At 39.4% G+C, this 13,647-nt stretch overlaps 1 protein-coding gene and 1 long non-coding RNA gene across 9 annotated transcripts in view; one reads left to right on the top strand and one right to left on the bottom strand.

Moving 5' to 3' along the window:
• RBM39 (RNA binding motif protein 39) overlaps positions 1-13,582 on the top strand; it is a 30,850-nt gene extending 17,268 nt beyond the window's left edge. For 6 of the 8 annotated variants that reach the window (XM_064391611.1, XM_064391610.1, XM_064391609.1 and 3 more), the window contains 8 exons: positions 1,043-1,108; positions 2,132-2,336; positions 2,546-2,623; positions 8,084-8,116; positions 9,142-9,217; positions 9,369-9,474; positions 12,421-12,499; positions 12,587-13,582. In XM_064391611.1, coding sequence (XP_064247681.1) covers positions 1,043-1,108; positions 2,132-2,336; positions 2,546-2,623; positions 8,084-8,116; positions 9,142-9,217; positions 9,369-9,474; positions 12,421-12,499; positions 12,587-12,687 — 744 coding nt within the window. In that variant the 3' untranslated portion in view covers positions 12,688-13,582. Of the gene's footprint in view, positions 1-1,042; positions 1,109-2,131; positions 2,337-2,545; positions 2,624-4,171; positions 4,353-8,083; positions 8,117-9,141; positions 9,218-9,368; positions 9,475-12,420; positions 12,500-12,586 lie in introns of those variants that run through there. The other 2 variants (XR_010348438.1, XR_010348439.1) reach the window with 2 other exon arrangements.
• On the bottom strand, positions 1,710-3,230 carry LOC135282115 (uncharacterized). The gene is made up of 3 exons (XR_010348440.1): positions 3,024-3,230; positions 2,518-2,614; positions 1,710-2,404 (listed from the first exon to the last, which is right to left on the bottom strand). It is a non-coding gene; the product is annotated as an uncharacterized LOC135282115 (long non-coding RNA).
• Positions 13,583-13,647: the final 65 nt, after the last annotated feature.

Here is a 13,647-nt window from a genome sequence, read left to right as displayed (position 1 = left end):
TTAGCTGATTTTAAGACCATAAACTAGCAGTGTGTCCTATACAGACAGCTCTGAGTTGGGACCATTGTCACTCCTGAACATTGAGCAGCAGCATGGTAGCATGATAGTAAGTTTATGTAGAGAGAATTATGGAAGTGAGCAGATAAAACCTGAAGTTTCTTGTGGAGTTACAATATGTTAGCCGTACTGGTGTATATATCATTTACATAGGGGAAAAGTTAGGTATGCAATATGCTTCTTAATGGGTAAAAAGAAGTCTGTTTGAGGGTTTTGCCTACTGTGTTTGGGTATAAACTCTGCCTCTTATACATATACTATATGCTTTTCACATGCTTTATTCAGACTCAGTATGCCTATCCCTTTAAATCTCTTGCGCAAAACCCTGGAAAATTGCTACAATTGATAAAATTTAATGTACGTGGCTGCTCATCTGGTGGTTTGAGAGTTTTTTCTTCCATCAAGGTCTGGCAGTAGGATTAAGGTAGTTTAGGAGGCTTATATGGAGGCCTGTGAAGATCTTTGCTTCTTCCGTATACTCCAGTCCTTCCCAATGCTACTGTATAGCTAATGGATACCTCAGTGATGTTTTAAATTCAGTAACTGTAAACTTCTAGGAGTTCCCATGTACCAATAGTTATTAAAACATACAGCTTTTTCTTAAAGACCTTCATCAGTCAGGCATACTGCTTTTCTTAGTTAGTAAAACAGTTTCTCAGCATATGAGGTGCCATGATCAGTGTGTTTCAGTTACGATCTGATCATGTCTGCATGCTTATTCTGCTAGAATTCAGCATCAAGCCTCTACCCATAGATGAGCTCAAAACCCTTATGTTTTACCTGCTTCTCTTGCTATGCAAGTACCTATTTAGCTGTCTGTATACTGATTTTGAAATGAGGAAGGAATGAGAGACTAATTAAAAAAAACTAATAGTTTCACACATTCATGTATGTGTGTTTGACAGGGCTGTTTTCATGTTGTGTTGTGGTTCTTGGGGTTTGTTCCAAAGTGTCTGTTAATAAATAGCTTTATTCTTATCTTTAGATTGAAAGTATTCAGCTCATGATGGACAGTGAAACTGGACGCTCAAAAGGATATGGATTCATTACGGTATGATTAGAATTGCCAGGTTTCTAAGATGATTTCTGAGTGTAACCTTCCCATGTAGGAGTATATCTCTACATATTAACCTTCCTGTGTATATTATATCTGTGTGGTTATATAGTAGCAATCTAAACATAATAAACTAAACATAATCTAAATTTGTTACATATGCTTAGGAGGTACTAAATTGCTGCTTGATTACTATATATCCCATTTCACAAGTGTCATGTTGCGGGATGCACCACTGGCTTTTTTCTTTGTTTCTAATGGTTCTCTGGGTATTGAGAAAGGGCAGTGATAATGTTTACATGGGAATAGTTTCCTCTGTAGTCAGTCAGTTGCCTGCAAAAGCAAATTCTGTCTTCTGCAGGCAAATACACTAGTAAAGACTGGTGTTTTTTATAGCTGAAAATAATAGAATTTGAGCTTTTTAGGGGAAATAATTGGGGCTGAAACTTTCAGTTGAAAGCATCTTTCCTCTTTACCCTCAGGTACACAGTTTTGTGAACTTGAGTTTCCTAACTCAATTTCCTCTCAATTTGTCATGGGGAAAAAAGTCTTGGCTGGGACCTCTGGCATGTGGACACAAATGAAACCAAACTTACTGTATAGTTCATACTTGATGGTTTTAACACTGATAAAATGCTTGTGTTTATTTTGATGTTTCACAACATAAAGCAGAATATCTGTTAGGAATAACCTGTAAATACCATGGCAGTTATAAGGTTGCAAAGGAATTGGGTGTCACTCTTGGAAGAGAGCCGCAGCCATGACTTCTATTGATTGCAGTATCTAGATGCTGTATCTTCAGCAATATATTTAAATATATTGTACCTAACTGTGAGAAAGTAGATACCAAAATATGTGTGTTTGGTTTAAATGAAAAATTCTGAGCACATGTATGTTAGCTTGTTGCTATTATCTAGAAGAGTTTTTCCTATTTGTGTAATTGTGAGTATTACATATAGTAGAAGTGTTGCTGACTCCTGTAGACAAGTATTACTGAGTTTGTGTTTTTCTGATCTACAGTTCTCAGACTCTGAGTGTGCCAAAAAGGCCCTGGAACAACTCAATGGATTTGAGCTGGCTGGGAGGCCAATGAAAGTTGGACATGTAACTGAGCGTACTGATGCTTCCAGTGCTAGCTCATTTTTGGACAGTGATGAGTTGGAACGGACTGGAATTGATTTGGGAACAACTGGTCGCCTTCAGTTGATGGCACGACTTGCAGAAGGTGTGTGCGGTGTTGGATAACAAGTGTTGAAGAAGTTTGCCGAATTTGAATTGGAACACTCCACAGATCTGTTAGGATAAATGAAAGAAACGTTTAAATGCATGATATTTTTTATCTTTTGACAACAGGAAGATTTCCAGTACTTCCATTACTGCATCCCTAACTGAATGAAAAGGCTTACTCCAAGTTCTCTCTGTGTTCTGTTCCAGGTACTGGTTTGCAGATTCCTCCAGCTGCACAGCAGGCTCTGCAGATGAGTGGATCTTTGGCCTTTGGAGCTGTGACAGGTAAGAAATGATGACCTATATATTTTTTTAAAAAATTACTTTATAAATTTGAGACAGGAGGTACTTAACTATGTTTTTTGGTCTTTAGAAATGAGGTATTGCAGCATGTTTTACAAACTGTAAAACACTGCAAAACCATAGGCAAATAACTAATAACAGTATATCACAATTTGGATGGGTGTGATTAATTTTGCACATTTTTCCAAATTTGCTGGTTTTCACCCCAAGCCTTCATCTCTTCACTATTCTTTGTGCTAGTGGGGATTTGTATGTTCTACTGCAGTATACGTGTTGACTGTTAAAAATGGCAGGCTCAGAATTGGAAGGGGATTGACCCCAATAGGAAAACCAGAGCTGTACAAGGGGCAGGAAGGTTATTAGGACTTTATGGGGGACATACCGTAAAGATGGCAGCAGTGTTTGTACAGCATATGTCCTCGTGAGGAAAGACATTTTATGTCAGGGAATGTGTGTGTTGCTTGGATTTGGCTATGGTTCTGTGTGTGTTCTGCAGGTGGATGTGCTGGAATGAGGCTGAGGGATATGATTGCTGCTGCTTAGTTCATAATGGGTCTGAAAAACAAATTGTTAATGGGGTCTTCAGAACTAGAGCAGGGAGTAACTTCTCTGAAGGTTTTTTTTTTCTTTTTTTTTTGCTACTTTTGATTACTGCTATGAACAAAGGATATGAAACTGTCATAACAGTAGAAAGGACCTGAATGTCACAAATAACCAGATGCTAGAATATGTGGGAAGTGTCAGGAAACTAGCAAAGAAAAGGTGGCATTGTTTTTTGCCTTCCAGCAGAGCTTGTGATGAAAATGATTCAGACTTAATAAGCTAGGTCTGAATCATGTTACTGAAGGTCAGGTGCAGTCGTAAGAAGAGCATACATATGAAGCTGTAGACAGTTGCTAAAAGAATATAATAGAGTTGTTCTAGAGATGTGCTCTTGTAAGGAAAAGAAACTGGCCAGTGACAGAAAAATGTTGGTTGCCTGTTTGAGAAGGATGAAAAAAGTACAGTAGCAAGGAAAAAGTGTTTCTAGTCCAGAAAAAGAAGGAAAGCTAATAACTGGTGAAGTTAGATCAGCATGTATGCAGTTTATATAGTGGTGTGGCAGTCTCATGTAGAAACACATGTCAGCAATTAGAAATCAGAATAGTGTTTAAAAAAAACACCAGTCCTTTTCTTCCCCCTCATTTGAAACAAGGTCAAAAAAGTCCAAGCTCACTAAATCAAGAACATGGCCAAAAATGTCTGACACAGCTGAATGGTTCAGGTAGTATAGAATCAGCATGAAAAAACATGGCTGCGGAGAAATAAATGATGAGGCTGGATACAGGTGATGCATGTTTAGCAACTGTAGAAAGAAAGGTGGTAGGGGTAGCATTGTTCATTCCACTTGTATTGTACAAAAGGAATAATGCAGACGTATGCAACTTAAATAACTTTGGAAAAAGATTAAGCTTTTTGCTGCCATAGAGTCATGAGCTATCCCCAAAGTGAGATTTGGTTATGGATTAAAGATCTCTTTACTCTTGTTAGAGAAAATTACTACCAGGAATTATGTCATTGTGGGAGACTTTAACTTCCCCGATACAGATTGGAGAAGAATTGCTAGTAATAATGGTGGGGCCCAGATATTCCTGGATGTGATATCCGACAAATTTCTTCATCAAACACTCACTGACTCATGAAGAGGGGATGCTATTTTAAACTCAATTTGGTAAGTAATGAAGATGTTATGGATGAGAATAGAAATGACCATTGACTTGAGGGATCATGAGTTGCTCACATTTAAATGGAAGGATACACAAACAAGTCTAACTGGTCGAAGAAACAAGGCAATTAAGTCATCTGGTCTGAGCAACTTGGGTGTTTGAACAGGCAGGATGTAAAAAGTTTCTTCTGTTTCACATTGCTAATGCTGTGTTGGATCTGTATTCTACAGAAAGAAGAAAAAATTCTGTTAGTGTGGGCTCCACGGTAAACCTGAGTGATCAGCTACCTTAAAAGAAATGAGGAATGACCACACAGCCTATAAAGAATAAGAAAAATGACTGACAATAAAACAATATTTTTAGTTTGGGAAACTATAAAAGATAATTGTCTGCCAACAGATTGAGTTAGACGTTGTTAAAGATAAAAGAGCAATAGATGAAAATTTATCAAGTCTCAAAGAAAAAAAAAAATTCATTCAGGTGGATGAAAAACTACTCCCAAGATGTTTCTATGTATTTAGTTGCCTCAGCTAGTGGGGATACTGGTCATAAAGTTCAGAATTTGAGGAAGGTAAGCTAGGAATATGTAGTTCAAAAATGAATAAGAAAATTACTTCCAAGGTAGGAAGAAAGGTAAAAGTAAGAGGCTAATGTAAACAGTTCAGAGGAGTAAAACTCCCATGACATGAATGATGGAGTACATGTATGAAACATGAGGTCTCACCTCTGGTATTGTTGATAAACATTTTAAGTCCATGATATGGTATATAGCTGAAACATGTGACTCTAAATTACACTTGAAGTACACTTAAAGGAAGAAGAATGTGGTCTGGCCGGATTCTGGTCCCGTTACTGAGTAGACTTTGCTCCTGCAGAAGTCACAGTAAAGAAGGGTAAACCAGAGAATATTACAAAAATATAGCATACTGTCAGAAACTGTATGGACCAACAGTCATTGATTAAATTGTGTTTCCTTGGCTAAGGAGGAGCAGCTTCTTGCTGTTCTTTAGATTCCTGTCATTTGGAAGTTATTAAACTGGAGAAGTGAGTAATAAAGGAAGTACGAGGTGTGTCAAGAAGCTGGCTTGGAGAAAGAAGGATTTTTATACAGGGGAAAGTTGGAGGCTATTGTTAAAGCCCAAGTTCAGGTGTTGGGCTGCTCTTGTGTAATATTTACATGAATGAAAATGGTCAGCAGTAGAAATGAGGTGAATAAATAGGTGCAAGAAGTTCTTGGGGTGTTGAATATGGTTCACCTTGTCATGGTTAAATCAAATTTCACTCGCATAGTCTGGGAGCTTAGCAATGGAAGAATTGCCTGGGAGGAGGAAAATATCTAAATGCTTCAGTTTTTCAGTGGCAGAATGTGACCTGGCAGCTTGATACATCGTTGAAATATTAGCTGTGTTCCTAGAGGCAGGTAGGCCTGAGCATCTGAGGTGTAATACATCCGCAAACACTTCTGATAATCTGTGTTCAAGAGAGAGTCAATCAAACTAAAGTAGGGAAAGTAAAGAATTAGTTTTAGGGGACCCTTGAGAATTTGGCCATCCAGCAGGAAAAATAATTTGAAGCTGATCAGTTGTCACTGTGTACTCCCTGTTCTCTTTCTGAATGTAGGAAATTTAAAATAGCCTATAGAACATTCTTCCAATGTTTTCTGGGACAAAGCATTCCTTACTTGTGGAAGGAGCTATCTGTTTATGGAAGAAATTGACATGGTGTGCTGCAAAAGAGGAAGGGGATGGGATAGCTATTGTCATCCTGGACGGACCTCTACTTGGTCTCTGTTCTAAGTAATGACTCAAGACACTGGGTGATGCTTGGCAGGCTTTGGCCTATTCAAAGCCATCTGGATTTCAGAATAAACTTTTTATTTTAAGACACAAAATGCTTTGATATGTCTGTATTTCTGCTTTCTCTGTACACTAAACATGTACTCCCATCATGCTAGACTTGCTGCTCTTACAGGTGTTATGTAAGAACATACTGGAAAAGTTACTTTGAATTGGTCAGATGTATAAATTTTAGTTTCTGCATACTATTTAAAACTATGTGTAGGGAAACATGAATTGACAGTATAGAGTGACAGTTTCATAATTCTGAGTGATTTTAGAAGTGAGAGGACAGGACTGTTCTTCAGTCATGAGCAACAAGAGAATCCAGTTAGCTGATAAAAGATTTGGTGAGCAGCAGGTTATGATTCAAGCATGGTAGATAATTAACCTGTGATACTGTTGCACAAGATAGTGGTAGCTGACTTTGCTGTGTTTAGAACAGATCTTACTTGGCCGTGGACAGAATTTGCATTGATGATATATGCAGGTTTACCATGTTAGGGGCAGGAATTCTGGAGCATTTGGCTGTAGACCCCCAGGCTGACCCACATAGACAAGTTCAGCTGGACATGATGGATTGGAATTGCAGCAAGAAAAGTGTCTGTCCTCATCTAAATTGGGAGTTTGGATATTTGCGGATTTCTTTCAAATGCCTTTGTTTTCAAAGGAGTCTGAGTATTAATTAAGTAGGTAATTAGTTACAGATTTGTCCAAGACCATGGAGTTTCTGCAAAGAATACAGGCTAAGGCAGCCTTTGCTATTGTGATATTTCTCATTCTATGGAGGTGAGGACTTGGTGGGTTCAGATCTGGATGGAAAACATGCCAAACATGGCCAGCTCTTTTTGCAGCTCAGCCTTGAGAGCTTACTCCTTCCAGCCCTTGCTTTTCAGTATGGCTCCTGGTACGTGTTCTTTGCAAAACACTTGGAAAGGCACATGAGGAAAATCTAGAGAAAAACATTTATTTTTGTTCTTCAGTGTTCTGGAGGAGGTTTTATTAGAAAGGGGATAAGTTGTTGATACCTGGTGCCTTCAGGTATTTCCAAGTAAGCTTGGAAACTTACTTGGTGCTCATCACTTTGCTATTCTCTAAATGAGTGAATTAAGGCGATTGTTTGCTTCAGTCTTCTCACATCTAGTGTATGTTAAGTGGAACCATGATTAAAAGGGCTTATACTTACAGTTCTTGAATTCTGAAGTTTTCTGTTAGTTCAAAGATGTCATATACTTGGAAATGGCTAGAAAGTCTGCATTTGTTTATTCCCATCACTTTGAATTGGGACAAGTGTATGTTGTTAAACAAGTAAATAATGTTTTCTAGGCCAATTACATGTTCTGAAAATTGGAAAAGATTTAGAATTTGAAAAATGCCAAAGTTACTTGTATCATTATGCCATCTGTATGAAAGCATAGCAGATTAAATATTGCCTTATTCTACTTGAAATGAAATTTAATAACTGCTTTAAGAATGTCAGGTTTGAATAACTGTGTGCTTAACTGCTTTCTGGTAGTAAAGATGTTGGTGTTGACATGCACCTCTAATGCATGTCAGAATTACTGTAATTATTTTCTCATGGAGTAAAACATGTCTTGTAAAGACCTCAATCACAGCAAAAGCAAGTTGGGAGTGATACATTGAATTAAAGGTACATGGTCATGTCTGTCCTTTTAAGGTATTGTTTCTCTTTAAAATGCTTTGTTGTCACAGAATCTGTCAAGTACAGAACATTCTTGTAGAGAAGCTGAAATTAGTAAAACAACTCACAACTAGAGAGGAACAGTGATACTGGAATAAGCTCTTAACCACAGAAATACAAGCTGAACAACCTCGTTGGCAGGTGATGATACAGTGATGCTAGCAAGCATACTAATTAACTTCTCTGTGTTTTTCTTTAGATTTACAAACAAGACTGTCCCAGCAGAATGAAGGTAAACTAGCATTTGATATGACTTGTAGTTAGTAGATTTTATGTCAGGTGTCTGCAGGGGAAATTCTTCTGGTATAGGGTTTGCCCATACCTGAGAAATTGTGTTCTCTTAGTTGTCTAGTTGTCTGTGGGGAATCATGCTGTGATTGATTTTTTTGACTGAAAATTCTTGGTTGCATTTTCTCCAGTGTTGGTAGCATTCCCCAGCCATGTACTAGTCCAAGAAAATGCGTGGGCTGGTATTTGTAATTGAGTAGGAGTGTTCTCCCTGCCTTAGAGGGGTTATTTGAGAATCAGAAGTTTGGGTTTACGGTCTCTGAATTGCTCCTTATCTGACTGCAGAACCCTTAATGTCTGAAGTATAAGGGGAAGGGGGCTGTTATTGCAGCTCCATTGACAGCAGCCTGAAGCCTATGGAAGGGCAGCCTGTGGGACAGTGTTTAACACAATGTTATTGGCATGATGAGCAGCAGTAAATGACAAGTAATAAAAATTTCAGTTATAGGGAAAGAGCAATTTCATGCGTCAAATGTTTCCTTCAGTCAGCCTTTTCAAGGGATAAAAGTGCAGGTACACCTCTGAAACAGGTGCTTAAAACGGGTTTTAAAAATTCCCCAGGGTTGTCTGTCCTCTGCTGTCCAGTCAGCTGAGCTGGTGCTGTCCTGAGCTGCTGTTGGGCTTCTATGAGGAGCAAAACATAAAAGGCGCTGCTGCCATAAAACTCAGGCAGATATTCTAGATGCAAGTTAAGATAAATGCCTTTTAATAATGTTCAAATGGAAAATCTGCCAAAATCAATGTACACAATTATATTTTCACTTTTCAGGTTCAACTGTGATTCATAGTGTGCTGGTTTTTGTATTGATCTGTTTAAATATATCTTATCATCAGTAGTGTCTGGTTCTGCGTTTTGCTTTCCTGCCTTCACTTTCTCTTTAGTCAGAGCTGTTTATACTGAATAAATTAGAGCCATGCATAGCAGGTTCTTAGATATGCTAATGTCTCGGTTTTTTTCCATTACAACAGTTCTGGCTGCAGCTGCTTCTGTACAACCACTTGCAACACAGTGCTTCCAGCTTTCCAACATGTTTAATCCTCAAACGTAAGTGATTTATTATTGTCTGTTTGGCATTTGTCAATGACTTTAACATGTAAGAAAGAAATCAGAATGTTGCAGGAGTGTGTTTAATGGGTTTTGGGGGTGGATTTTGTGTGAACAATATCTCTGTCCTGTTTTTCCTTCCCCTGTACAGTGAAGAAGAAGCTGGCTGGGACACAGAAATTAAAGATGATGTGATTGAGGAATGTAACAAACATGGAGGAGTTATCCACATCTACGTTGACAAAAACTCAGCTCAGGTATGCCTGCTTCTGGGGGGAACACCCTGAGCAGATGTTAGGAGCTCTGTTACTCTCTTTTGTCTAGAGGGAGCATTATAACTATGGGGCTTTTTTGTCACCCTTAAAGACACGAAAAAGCATGATGTGAACACGTTGTTCTTGAGGTAAAAAAGGGGTAGTTTATTTTCCTACTCCAACATTTACAGATTTCCAGAAGTGACAGTGGATTGGAAGGTGAAAGTGCCACCTCTCCTACGACACTGGACAAACCAACAATCTATAAAATTTTTCCTCCTCCATAAAAAAATGCAAAACAATAAGTTACTTACAGAAAGTGTGTGAGAAAATTTGTTACAAGAACGTAAACATCAGAAGGCTTAGAAAATCTTAAAAAACAGGGCGACACTTTTCCTAAACTGTACCTAAATGTCTTAGTTTGTGCAAAATATAGGTGGTTCCCTCCTATTGTGAGTCATTGTGTGTAACTTGGATAAGCTCTTGCAGGTTTACCCAGCTGAAGTTGCTATAGAAGAGCAGTGACCAGTTCAGGCATTTGGCATTTCCCTTATGCTGTGCCTTCCCCCCAAGTCAGGGACTTCAGTTTCCTCTTTCTAGAGCACAGGCTTCAGCAGAAAGGGCCCTTGCTCCAACATAATTACAGCGTAAGGTAAATATGTGCCTAAACCCATGCTTAGAAACAGTTGTGCTCACTCACGACATTGAAGCCTTGCAATGGGCAGTCTGAGAGCCTGGAGTTAGTCAGCAGCAGTCTCTCTTCCTTGTTCTGAATTCCAGATTAATGCCTGCATCTTAAACTGGTGAATATATTTTTTCTTCTGACTTCACCTTGTTTACATAAACTGCAGACCTCTTCTCTGTATTTCAGCTCTTAGACTGTATAAACTCTGGAAGGTCTGTAAATAGCTTAACTCTCTTGAACCCTTTTATTAAAGAATTCACAGCCCAAACAAAAGTTCAGTTTTCAGATGATTTCACAGTTGGGTTAATTTCTACCAGACCCTAAAAGTGTCATCTTGTGTTCCATGCTAAGATAAGGCTGAAACCCCTGTTCCTGTTGGTGTGCTTAGGTGGGATTATTCTGCCCTGGTGATCCACTTAGCACTCAACCATTGCTGTCTTGTGCAGCTGCCCCAGTATCACCTGAAACCCTTTCTTGTGGGTTACAGAGAGGTTAGATAGGAGCTGCAGTCTAGCACATAAAACAATGTGCTGCCTTACCTAGCATCTTGTAATCTTCAAGATCACACCTGTGGTCTTGGACTGTTGGACTGATGAGAGGCAGAAACTTTCCCCATAATGTGTTTGTTATTTACAGAAAATGAAGTGTTCTTTGACAGAAAAAAAACCCCCAAAACAACCAACAACCCAGAACACTTCCCACCTCCAAAAAACCCTCCCAATATCTAAACACAAAAAAATGACTGCACAACCCCCCAAAAAACCACCACCCCTAAAACTACACCAGCCCTCAAGATACCTCAGCTAGGTTCTAAGCCCATGGAGCTGTAAAATTCTGTTTCACATTAGCAGGGGGATTTAAAAGAAGAAACTGCAACATACTAAGTAACGAGTTAATGTTTCATAAAAAATGAAATCTGTTTTGTCATAGTAGCACAGCAGTGACACAGATATAAAATACCCACTGATAGTGTTTCCATTATACCATTCTGTCTTCCAGGCTTAGATTCTGGGCATCTTGAGGGCTTTGTCTGAGACTTCCTTGCCGAGGGCTGTCAGGTGTTGGCTTATGATGGTGTGATTTGTTGTGGATTAAACAGTTGCAGTCCCAGCTGAGTGCATGGCTCATCTACCGCATCTATCTGTGCTGCTGGGTGTTAAGGAAAAGCACAGCTTTGTGTTTCTGCACCTCATTTGGGCATTTAAGCAGTTTAGGTGCCTTTGCAGGGGGAGACTGAGAGCAGAGCTCTGTATGTTAATTGATTGCTTAGTGCCTTAAACACCAGCCCCTAAGCTTAGGTTTGCCCCATGAGAAAGGAATGAGTTAGATTGCAGTGGGAAGAGGTAATACTGGCTGACTAAAGCTGCTAAGGAAAGGCTGGAGTCTATTTTTTAATGCACTATTTTCCTGAAAAATCTGTTTCAGCTAGAATTGATTTTTTGGGTATTACTGGTGGTTATTTTTGAGCAGACAGCCAGAAAAATACCACACATTACTGTGGGCATCTCTGTGTCTTGGAGTTGTTGGATGTGACTGTTGTGGTTCTCTGGATTAGGGAGGCACAGTGCTTGATCTGCAGATGGCAAACTCCAGGTGTCTCTGGTGAAGTTCAAAGATCAGTCTGTCATGCACCTTGGGAACCATCTCAGGCTCTTCCTGCCCTGCAGGGGTGGGATTTTCTCTTTGCCTCAGTTCTTGTTCAAGTAAAGACAGACATACTGATGTGTTTATAGGAGAATTTTTATGATATCTTGAAGTGTTGCTTCCCATCTGTGGGAATGCGGAGTGGTTGGTTCTTGTGGAATACAGGCTGTGAGCTTGTGTGTTGAGTGAAGCATATGTGATTGAGGTTAGTGGCTTACAGACCTGGGCAGCTGGGCTGCCTTGGGGGCAGCCAGACCCCTTATGCTGTTCTCTTTCACATGGTGTTAATGATTAGGAGCCTTTAGATCCTCTCTCTAAAAGGCTGTCAGGAGCAGATCAGGCATCCGTGGCTCAGTGATTGCTAGTCAAATGCATGTTTGGGCTATCTTGCAAAATCCTATTTAGAAAACCTGAAGGCTGCAGTAACTAGGACAGTGGAGTAGTGCCTGCCAGTACCACTGTCCCCTTCTCTTGTGCTCATTCTGTGTCATGGATTAATGCCAGCTGGTGCTGGGTGGAGGTGGTATGGCTCTTGTCACAGCCAGGTCCAGGGATGGCTGAGGAACAGCGTGGGGGAAGTGTCTCTGACTCCTCACGGGCCACACTGTTCTGTCTTGCAGGGCAATGTGTATGTGAAATGTCCCTCCATCGCTGCTGCCATCGCGGCTGTCAATGCTTTGCATGGGAGGTGGTTTGCAGGTGAGTGTTCCATGTACATGCCTACATTTAGCCGTCCATTACAGAAGTGACCAAACACTGATGTTTCCTTTTTTCTCTTGTGATTAGGTAAAATGATTACAGCAGCGTATGTACCTCTTCCAACATACCACAGCCTTTTCCCAGACTCTATGACTGCAACCCAACTACTGGTTCCTGTTCGACGATGAAGATTAATTTAGTCAGTTTTGTACATAGGTATTTTTTGGAGGAAGATTGAGTTATCTTTTATTTAGATAAAACTAAAGGAAAGGATTTAATGTCATTTTGTGTACACTTCCTGCTATCTTTAAAAATAAAATGAAGTAAGCAGAAATGCAGTGTGTTCATTCTCCCTTACTAGCATTTCCACTGTATACAAAGCTGTTGACTTCTTGTTCTGCCTTGTAATTCTTGTACATTGACAAAGGTGATCCGTAGGAACTGAGAAGTAGCTCATAGATAACAAGTACTCCGTAAAAGGCAGATGGGACATAATGACATTTTTAATGTTTCATGAGCCTTTCTTTTAATGCAGCAAAGACATTTTACATTTCACTAAATGTGGGTGATCTGCTCAAGGGTAGTATCAGAGAGAGACTGAATGAAGGGACATATTTAGTGTTTTTGTATAAATGGAAAATTCAAAAAGCTACTGAATGCTGACTGCAGACAGCTACTCAGCTTGCTTTGTGCTGAATAATTGGTAAGAATAGGAGGATTGAAGGGTTTTATTTCTTGATGGTAACTTTTGATTATTGTATCTGTAAAAGTTTCTTTGTAAATACTGTGAGGTGTGTCTAAGTTTCCAAACAAAACATCTCTGCATTTCCAAATGAGTTTCCACAGGCACAGTGGGGCAGAGCTGGAGGATTTCAGCCAAGTCTGAAAATGGGTAGGAAATACAGAAAAGTGTTTTGTTCTGGTTGCATATAATCTTTGCTCTTTTTAAGCTCTGTGAGCTCTGAAATATATTTTTGGGTTACTTCAGTGTGTTTGACAAGACAGCTTGATATTTCTATCAAAGACTTTCATATTGCAACAATCTTTGTAAGAACCACTCAAATAAAATTCTCTTAAAAAGGCCTTAATGAAGTTTTATTTCTCTGCTCTCCCAATGTGACTTTAGGCAGAGTGTGCTGAGGCCTGGA

This window comes from Passer domesticus, chromosome 16 (genome assembly GCF_036417665.1).
Source record: "Passer domesticus isolate bPasDom1 chromosome 16, bPasDom1.hap1, whole genome shotgun sequence".
NCBI lineage: Eukaryota > Metazoa > Chordata > Aves > Passeriformes > Passeridae > Passer > Passer domesticus.
Note: the sequence above shows the minus strand (reverse complement) of the source record. Positions and strands in the feature narration are given on the sequence as shown.